The following is a 9,738-nucleotide window of genomic DNA, read 5'->3' as shown; positions in this document are numbered from 1 at the left end:
TTTCGCCCTCGATGGAGAACCCTCGGCCCACCGTCTCCCATCTGAGGAGCCAGGGAAAGGGGGAGGCCCAAGATGCGCAGGATCTGGACCACGTTTCCGGGGCACAGAGCCCTATGCTGGCCCCAGGATGAGCTGGTCAACATCCTTGGGGCTCTCGGTTCTGACTCCTGAGTTAGAATTTCTCTCTTTGCAGGCAAGATACAACCCAGGAAACTTCAGGTTTCCATTCCCGGTTGAGTCTGGGATCCTGCTGCGGAGGAATGGCGGTGCCCTCGTCCCCTAAGCCCTCGGGATGTGAAGGGTTAACGCAGGTGGCCGCGCAGAAGCCCCCAGCACCGCTAGAGGGACCGCCGCAGCGGCACCGCCGGGCGACTTCGCGGTCACGTGGGGGAGAGGGCGGGACCAAGCAAGAGGCCGACCAATCGGCTGAGCTGCCGGTGGGAGTGCTAGCCAATAGGAGCAAGGAGAGGGGTCCCGGGACTAGAAAGAAACGGCGGCCGAGAGGGGGCTACCGCGACCATGGGGCTTCTGACCATTCTGAAGAAGATGAAGCAGAAAGAGCGGGAGCTGCGGTTGCTGATGCTGTATCCTCCCGGACGCCGCAGCCGCGGGGGTAGCGAGGGCCCCGCCGGGCGGGCGGTGCCAGGCGCCCCCTACCGGGCGCGGGGGCCACGGCCGGCCGGCCCGTACCAACTGCCCAGTGTGCGTCACGCACGTGGGCCCTACCAACCGCTCCTGGCGGGGGGCCGGAAGGGGGCCGTACCACTGGCTCGGGCGGGGGGTCTCCGTTCCCAAGGCCAAGGGTGTGGGCCTGAAGGCCCGCAGTGTAGGGGGGAGGTGGGGCCCGGAGGTGACCCGGACGCCACTGCCCGTCCGTCTGGCCCGAGGAGGGGCCGGTATCCTCCCCGGCTCTGACCTCCTCCCCTCTGTCTGAGGGGGGCCAAGCCCGGCCCCGCCCTCAAGGTCGGAATCCCTGGGGCGTTTGGAACCCGCCCTCCGCCCGGGGGCAGGCGGGTGTGGACTCCGCGGGTCGTTTCGACCGTGGATCGAACTGTCCCTCTCATTGCTGCCGCTCGGCCCGTCGGTGTCCCCGCGGCTGGCGGCCTGTAGGCCCGGGGCCCCGCCGACCTTCTGAGTCCCATTACCAGGCGTCCGCACTGGTTCGCCCTACTCTGTGAGGGACCCGTGGGGGCTCTGCGATCTGAGAGCTGGGCGGGCCTGACCCCGAGCTCCCCTAGCAGGGGAAGGGAGACATTTATGTGCGCAAATAAGTTAAAATAATAGTCACATCGTGTCTTAAAGAGCTCCCAGAAAGGCACAGAATTCACTTATCCGATCAATATTGAGCGCTTACTATGTGCTAGGCGCTGCCCTAGGTGCTGGGGGAAACAGCAAAATAAAAAAATCCTACCTTCATGGACGTTCTATGATGCTGGGGGGAGAAAGATATTAACAAAGCAAATGAGTAAAATATATAGTATGTATGGAATAGAATGCAGTCTAAATAAGCTGGTTAAAGAAGGCCACATTGAGTAAGTGACAGTTGATTAAAACAGAGAGGTGAGGGATGAACCATGTAGGTATGTGGGGAAGATTGTTTAAGCAAAGGGAACAGCACAGGCAAAGGCCTCGAAGGAGGAGCTCAACTGGTGTGTTCAAAGGGACGTCAAGGAGGGCAATGTGGCTGGAGAGAATGGGCAAGGAGAATACTAGAAGATTAGGACAGAGAGGTGGTGGAAGAACCACCTCCTGTAGGGCCTTGTGGTTCATGGCTTTTTCTTTAAGTGCAGTGCAGAGGGGAGGTGTGATCTGAGACCAGCTAGGCCCTTGCTCTAACCCAGGAGAGACAGCCTGGTGGCTTGGGCCAGGATGGAAGCAGTGAGGTGATGGAAGCTGGGGGACATTTTGACAGTAGGGCCCCCAGGAATTACTGCTGGATTGGCTGGGAGTGTGAGAGGGAGAATGAAATCAAGCCTGACTCCTAGGGTTCTGCCCTGAGCAATTAGAAAAAGAGGAGCCACTTGCTGAGATGGCTCCTCTGAGACATCCTAGAAATGTCAGATAGGCAGCTGGATGTAGGGACTGATGTCCAGGGGAGCAGCTGGGTGGGACGTATAAATTTGGGTGTCATCAGCATAAAGATGGTGTATGAAGCCGTGATCCTGGGTGAGAGCACTGAGGATGAGTGTGGACAGAGAAGGGAACCCAGGCTTACCTGGATCAAGAGGTCAGGGAGATGAGGATGGGTGATTTGGGAGGCAGGTGTACAGGCAAGGGCATGTCCTGGAGCAGAGGAAGGGGCAGGCCGCTGTCTCACGTGCTGCTGATGGAGCAGGAAGACGAGGGGTGAGGACTGCCCGGCCACGGGAGGGCTACGTGCGGGTCTTTAGGGGCTGACCTCAGTGAGAGCAATTTCCAGGAAGCAGTGGGAGCCTCACGGGTTCAAGAAAGGGCAAGAGGACAGAAATTGAGAGGGCGAGTATGGACAACGGTTTTTTGTTTTTTTTTTATAATTTTATTTATTTATTTATTTTTCTCCCCAAAGCCCCAGTAGATAGTTGTATGTCATAGCTGCACATCCTTCTAGTTGCTGTATGTGGGACGCGGCCTCAGCATGGCCAGACAAGCGGTGCGCCGGTGTGCGCCTGGGATCCGAACCCAGGCCGCCAGCAGCGGAGCGCGCACACTTAACCACGGGGCCAGCCCTGGACAACGGTTTTGAAGAGATTTGATATAAGGGGAAGGAAATAGAGGAATAAGTAGGGGGGAGAGGGATCAAGGGAGGGTATTGTTTGCTTCTTCTAAGGTGGAGAGACCCCAGCTTCTCAGCTGATGGGAATGATCCAGCAGAGAAGGAAACGTGGATGATGGGGTTGGGGGTGAGGAGATAATCTGGGGCTGAGGCTGGGTCTCATGAGAGGTTCTCTCTCACCCCCATTTCACTGGTTTGAGTCACTCACCCAGGTCAAGTGAGCAGAAAGGCTGCAGAGGCCAGGGCCTGGGTCCCCCTCCCAGCTGCAAGCCCCCTTAAGTGTTGGAAGGAAAGAGGAGGTGGTTCTCTCCAGCTGGTGAACTTACCCATTCGTTTGCACACTCATTCAGCAGCAAAGGGTTTGGAATATTCCAGAAACAGGTGACGGTGGCTGCCACCAGATACTTGGTTGTGCTGTTCCCTCTGCCTAGAATGCTCTTCCCTCAGTCCTTCAAAAAGCTGGCTTCTTGTAGTTTGCCTCAGCTCAAGACCCTCAGAGAGGTGCCCGAGCTAAAGGAAGCTCCCTGATGGCCGTCTCCAAAAGCTTCTTCGTTGTATCTCTGAAGTTTCCCCAGATCCAACAGGACCTGTTTCCCATTTGTTTGCACTCTACCAACTGTCTCTGCACGAGAGTGTAAGCTGCACAAGGGAGAGGGCTTTTACTCTGGGTTTCCCCTGCACAGAAGAGGGCCTTGCATATAGGAGATATTCAATAAATATTGTGAAATGAATTAAGGAGCCTTTGGTCAGGAGGAGATGATAAGATATTTATTTCTTGATACTTTCACATTTATCATGGTTCACATTTATCATGGGCCGATTGTGGGTCAGGCATGTGCTCAACTCATTTTGATACGTGGTGGGAAAAGATTTGTCCCCTAAAGACAGGGACGCTATAATGATGTCACCGCCCTGCATAGCATGGAGACTGCTCCTTAACCTGTGCCCTAGTGGCCTGGACAATGCTGGCAAAACCACCATCCTCAAGAAGTTCAATGGGGAAGACATCGACACCATCTCCCCAACGCTGGGCTTCAACATCAAGACCCTGGAGCACCGAGGGTGAGCGGGTCCCTGTGGGCGGGCCGGCCGAGAGCAGGGCAGAGAGGGTGGACGAGGGGCCAGGCTGACCCTCCAAGCATCCCCTCCCTGTCCAGATTCAAGCTGAACATCTGGGATGTGGGCGGCCAGAAGTCCCTACGGTCCTACTGGCGGAATTACTTTGAGAGCACCGACGGCCTCATCTGGGTGGTGGACAGCGCCGACTGCCAGCGCATGCAGGACTGCCAGCGGGAGCTCCAGAGCCTGCTGGTGGAGGAGGTGGGCGGGGTGCCTGGCCGAGCAGGGGGAGCGGGCTTCCGCCAGAATCCAGGCCCCGATACTTTACGCACACACGTGGACGTGTGGACACCTTCCTCAGCAGATTTCCTGAGGGGCCCCTGACCCCAGAGGGACACCTGGGGTGGGATCTCTTCCTTCTCTGAGCCAGCACCCTTGGGGAGGCAGAGACCACCTGTATACCTGGTCCAGGGAGGCCCGCAGTGCTGCGGACAGGCCACGCTGTGGACCGAGACCTGGGTTCCCATCCCTTTATGTCCCTACTTCACCACCTTGAGTGTCATCAGGTTTTTCAACTAATGGCCTTTCTCTGTTCCAGGATTTGATCCCAGCTACTGCACTGCATTTAGTTGAAAACCAGGACACTTTTAAGATTAAAGAGAGTTGTTAATAATTATGCAGGGACAACAGGTATAAACGGGACTGTCCTGGGCACACAAGGACCTAGGGTCACCTGGTATAACAGTAGCTGCCTCTCTGGGGTGTCGAGCAAGTCCATTGAAATCAGGGCTGTCACATGCCCAGGCCTGGCACGTCAGGCCCTTCATAAGGGCTAGATCCCCACCCACATGGAGGGACTCCCAGGACCAAACACATATATGGAAATAACTAGAATCAGAGGCAGAGGCCTGTCAGGGTGATGGGACAGTTAAAGGGCTACATGAACTTGGAAGAGGAAGGTCACTTCCAGCAGATCCCATGGCCCCTCGGGACACGCATTCTTTGTGCATGTCAGGTTATGAGATGGAGCAGTCTAGAACCACAGAGGGCTCAGGGATCACCCCCTCCCTGTTTGTGGAAGAGGAAACTGAGGCACGGAGGAGAGAAGTGTCCACTGGGTAGTGATTGGGCTGGAACCAGCACCCTGGCCCAGCCCAGGGCTCCCTCCACCCCATGTCTGGCCGGCCTCAAAGGCCATGTCCACACTGCCCACCCCACTTGGGCCTCTCCCACCTCCACGGGGCCTTGCCCTGATCTTCAGGTTGATCTCTGACCGCAGATGCTCTGGGTGATTAGAGGAGGGGCCGGGCTGCCCTCTGAGCCCCCTCCCCTGGGCCCCTCTGTTTCTCTCCCCCAGCGCCTGGCTGGAGCGACCCTCCTCATCTTTGCCAACAAGCAGGACCTGCCCGGAGCGCTGTCCTCGAACACCATCCGTGAGGTGAGTCCAGGCCTTGGCGCGGGCTCACGGAGGAAAAGGGGCACGCATTTCTGTGTTAATTTATTTAAAAAGCATTTATTAGCCCCTGCCATGCAGCAGGACCTATGCTGGGCACTGGAGACTCAGTGATTAATAAGACACGGTGGTGTCTCGCAGCCTGCGGGCGGCAGCCCTGCAAATAGATTATTCCACAGGTTAACAGTAGCCACAAAGAGTGAGCACTTTCTGCATGCCAGGCTCTTTGCATGGATCAACTCATTCAAGTCCCACAGCAACCTCATGAGGCAGGAACTATTATTATCATTCTACGATGGAAGCAGGCTTAAGAGATCAGGTAACTGGCCCAAGGTCACACAGCCAATAAGTAGACAAGCCAGGATTTAAAAACTATCTGATCCCAGTGAGTGCATCTTAACTCTTATTCTAGAACATGAGCACCAATATGAGAAAGAGTGGGGGTAGAATCTTGGTTCTGCCACTTACTAGCTGTGTGACCTTAGGCAGGTTGCTTAACCTCTCTGAGCTTTGGTTTCCTCCTTGGTAAAATGGCCAACACTGGCTCATGGAGCCTTGGGCAGAATGGCTGAGAGGACATTTGTAGGGTCCATAGCGCAATACCTGGATCCTAGCAGATGCTCGGAGCCTGTGTTGCTATTCCATTTCTAAGGGGTAGGCTGGCGTGGCATGTATAGACAGCCCACATGCCTCCGGGGGCTGACAAATATTCACCAGGGACCAGGGGAAGCTTCTCAGAGCAGGACCTTGGGGGAGGCATGGATTTCCCCTGGGCCTGGAGAGGGAGGGGGGCTGTGAGCGGGCAGGGCCTGTGATCACTGGGCCCCACCAGCGCCTTCCACCCTCCCAGGCCCTGGAGCTGGACTCCATCCGCAGCCACCACTGGTGCATCCAGGGCTGCAGCGCCGTCACCGGGGAGAACCTGCTGTCCGGCATCGACTGGCTCCTGGACGACATTTCCAGCCGCATCTTCACAGCCGACTGAGTCGCTCCAGATGCCCCCCAACCTCGAAGTCCAGGACCCCCCAACCAGGCCCTCACCAAGCACCATCCATGGGGGGATGGGCATCAGCCAGCCCAATTAACACTCCCCATTCCCCTCTGTAACCTGCTGCTGCTACTGCTGCCCGCTGCCGCTCCATGGCCAGCCAGCTCCCACGGCAGGAGGGCTGCCACCTTGGCTGTAACCCTGGCTCCTGACCTGGCCCGCCTGCAGCTGCCACACCAAGAGGAGAGGGCTGGGGCTGGGAGGGGGCTGCCTGTGTTGCTCTCAAGGCTGTGGGCCTCGTCCTTTGCTCAGCTGTGAGAATAAACCATTCTTTGCTCCAGTTCCTGGCTGAGTCATTTATTGATTCAACAGCTTTCGAGACCGCCTGGAACCCACAGTCCAGCAGGGGACAGAAAGAAACAGATCATTTCAATCAGAGGGTTAACTGCTGCTGTGTCAAAGAGATGCGCAAAGAATTATAGAAGCACAGGACAGTGTGGCAACTAATTCCACTTGGAAGAATCCAGGCAGGCTTCCCAGAGGAGGTGACGTTAAAGCTGGGAGTGAAGGATGAGTAGAAGTTTTCTGGGTAGAGGAAGGGGGAGACAGTTTACCAGAGCGACTGCTGCCCTCAGTGGTGTGAATTAGAAAAAGGGACACAGCCCCACATCCGGGCTCACGGCTTATTGAATGGAACGTGGGCTGAATTCCAGCTCCCAATTTCCGGCTGCAGCTAGGAGCCCACATGCAGTGGACAACCTGTGCAGCTATACGAGGCAACATTGGCTCAAGCTGAAGAGCAAGGGCTCCTGGGAAATGGGGACGGGTGAGGACTCAGGTGTAGGAGGATGTGAGCACCAAGCAGGGCTAGCTAACAGGGCAGAGCCGGGAAGGAGCCTTCCCTGAAGGCTATAGGGCACTCTCTGAAGCAGGGGCCAGGCTGGGAAAGGAAGGGAACCAGGGTGACCCCAGAGTGGCAGGACAGATGGATGTTTTCACAAGGCCCCCTGCTCTGGTCCCACCAGTGGCTGCTTAGTCTGTAGGGTTCTGTTTGAGGCACTTACCATCTCATTGAAGAACAGCCCTAAGTGGTCCAGACCCTTTGTATTCCCATTTATATGGGAGCCGAGCCTTCAGGAGGTTATGACTTGCTCAAAGCTACTCAGCTAGGAAGTAGGGGACCTGGGGTTCGGACCCAACACACTTAGCCACTACACTCTACTAACTGTTCTCAGTTTTTGTCTCTGCTCGAGATTCAAATGCCAGGGAGAGGAGGCCTAATGTGTCTAGATGAGGGGAGGGCGGTTTTCCCAAGGGAAAGGCAAGGAAGAGACAGAGATTTACTCCAAACTGGCACTAGGATCCCCTCCTGGAGGGGCAGAGACCCGTGCAAAATCTGGGCTCTGTCAGGACGGAAGAAGGGAAATGGGTGTTGGATGGACAACCTTAGAACATAAACTGTCCTTCAAGGTAGAACATTAGAACCGCCCACCCTGTCCTCTGTGCAAGATGGATGCTGGTCCCCCTGTTCCCAAACCCTGGCGAGTGGGTTTGGGTGTGGCGAGTGACCACACCCAGGCTCCAGAGCCAAACCCCAGCTCTGCCACTCACTGGTTGATGCTGAGCAAGTTGCCTAACGTGTCCGTGCCTCAGTTTCCCCATCAGGGGAAAGATGATAGCACCTACTTCCTAGTGTTGGGATGAGGACAAAATGGGAGGGTATCTTGTGTGTCATAAACACTGGATAATGTTAGCTATAATTATTATTTGAAACACTAGGAACTCTGCCTTTTTCAAGCAGATCCAACCAATGTGAGCCCAGCCATCCACTGATCCGGTGAGTCACCCCAGTGTTCAAGTCCTCCTGAGGGCCCTTAGTAAGCAACATCCTTGATTTAAAAAGCAAATTATACATGGTTAGAGACAAACGAAAATAACAAGGTTCTGCTCATCTCAAAGGCCCGTGGCTGAGGAGGATGAGCCACAGCAGGAAGTGTGCAGCCCATGGTCAAGCGGACCCAGGGGGCACGTGGGGAGCAGGCCCCCTACAGCTGTGTATTTGCAGCTCCTCCCTCTCCCCTGCCTTCTAAGAAGGCTCTTCTGTTTGCTTCTCCTAGTGACGGAACTGGTGGAATTGGAGATCTGGAGAAGGCCAGGGACTAAACTGATTTAGATAGGAAAAGGCTTGGAGGGGACAGGGAGAAAGAAGGGGCAAAGGGGAGAACTGGGAGCTGCTGGGCCAGGGAGTGGGGCGGAGATGATGGGCGAGAAGGAGACTGGAGCCACAGCCCTGCCCAGAGAGCTTTGGAGAGAGGAGCCATGTCCAGAGGGCTCCTTTAGAGAAGCCCTGGGGTGTGACATGCCAGGAGACACCACTCCAAATCTGGGCCTCCTCCTCAACACCTCCTGGATGAACTACCTTGTTTCCAGGCTTCCGAGAGTCTGATTTGGGAATCTGCTTTGTGTTTCTTTCTGGAATGCCCACAGTGCCCACACATCTGAGTTCCAGTAACAAGAGTGGCGGTGAGCACTTGAACGCTTCACCCACATGACCGCATTTAAGCCTCACAACCCGGTGGTGGTGGTAGCAATCGAGGTCCTCGATGGCCTGCCCTAGACACAGATTACAACTGCCTTCAGCAGAAAGGACGCTTCTGGGGACTCAAGGCATTGTAATGGAGGCCGGATGTCCAGGCTTGGGAAATAGAATGCTCCAAAGGCTGGGCAGCCAAAAGCACAGCCAACTCTGTACTCCAGGAACAAGTGGTCCCCTTGCCAAGTCCTGTGCCCTCTGTCCCTCACTCAAGATTCAAGACCTCAGGAGAGAGTCCCCCACCCCGACCTGGGACCTGGGGCAAGGAAAGGAGCTGGCACCTTTGGATTCCAGGGTAGGAGGCTGGAGGTCTACACGTACAAGAGAACTACCTCCAAACAAAGATCTGGTGCTCTGGGACTAACAAAGAAGTGGGAGTGAATGCTGGACAGACCAGTAAAGGAGAAAAAGAAGCATCTCCTGCTGTAGATTCTATTATAAACATCTCCATTCTAGAGGTGAGAAACTGAGGCTTGAGTAGTTAAGGGAAATTCAAACAGCTAAGTAAGAAGTCTGACTTCAGAACCGGTGACACCATCGTGCTCCCCCGACCCTTCCAGAAAACATGAATTAGCGAATCCCATGGAGAGAGACAGGGAAATAACTTGGCTACCTCTTGCACATATTGGACACAATAAAAGTTGGGTGGATGGATGAAAGAAGGGAATTGGGAAGCAGTGAGCAGTCGTTTGGATATGTGTGATGAGGGTTTACGCTCGGATACGGTGGGCTTGATCTCTCGGCAGAGATGAGTGATCCAATCTCCCGAATCTTTACTCTCAAATAACCTAGTTTACGCTTTACCAACGACAGAGAACTTTTTAGACGCTCCCTTGGCCATGTGCCTGGGCCGAGAACTGCGCTGTCACTTACGACCAGCTCCCTGGGCCGGA

General features: G+C 55.4%; 1 protein-coding gene across 1 annotated transcript; it reads left to right on the top strand.

Moving 5' to 3' along the window:
- Positions 1-468: 468 nt before the first annotated feature.
- On the top strand, positions 469-6,592 carry ARL2 (ADP ribosylation factor like GTPase 2). Its single transcript, XM_058526475.1, has 5 exons — positions 469-584; positions 3,704-3,814; positions 3,910-4,072; positions 5,169-5,249; positions 6,115-6,592. The coding sequence occupies exons 1-5, from the start codon at positions 520-522 to the stop codon at positions 6,247-6,249; spliced, it is 555 nt and encodes a 184-aa protein (XP_058382458.1). The 5' UTR covers positions 469-519; the 3' UTR covers positions 6,250-6,592.
- Positions 6,593-9,738: the final 3,146 nt, after the last annotated feature.

The sequence above is a fragment of the Diceros bicornis genome, chromosome 31 (genome assembly GCF_020826845.1).
Source record: "Diceros bicornis minor isolate mBicDic1 chromosome 31, mDicBic1.mat.cur, whole genome shotgun sequence".
NCBI lineage: Eukaryota > Metazoa > Chordata > Mammalia > Perissodactyla > Rhinocerotidae > Diceros > Diceros bicornis.
This window is presented reverse-complemented; position numbering and strand designations above follow the sequence as displayed.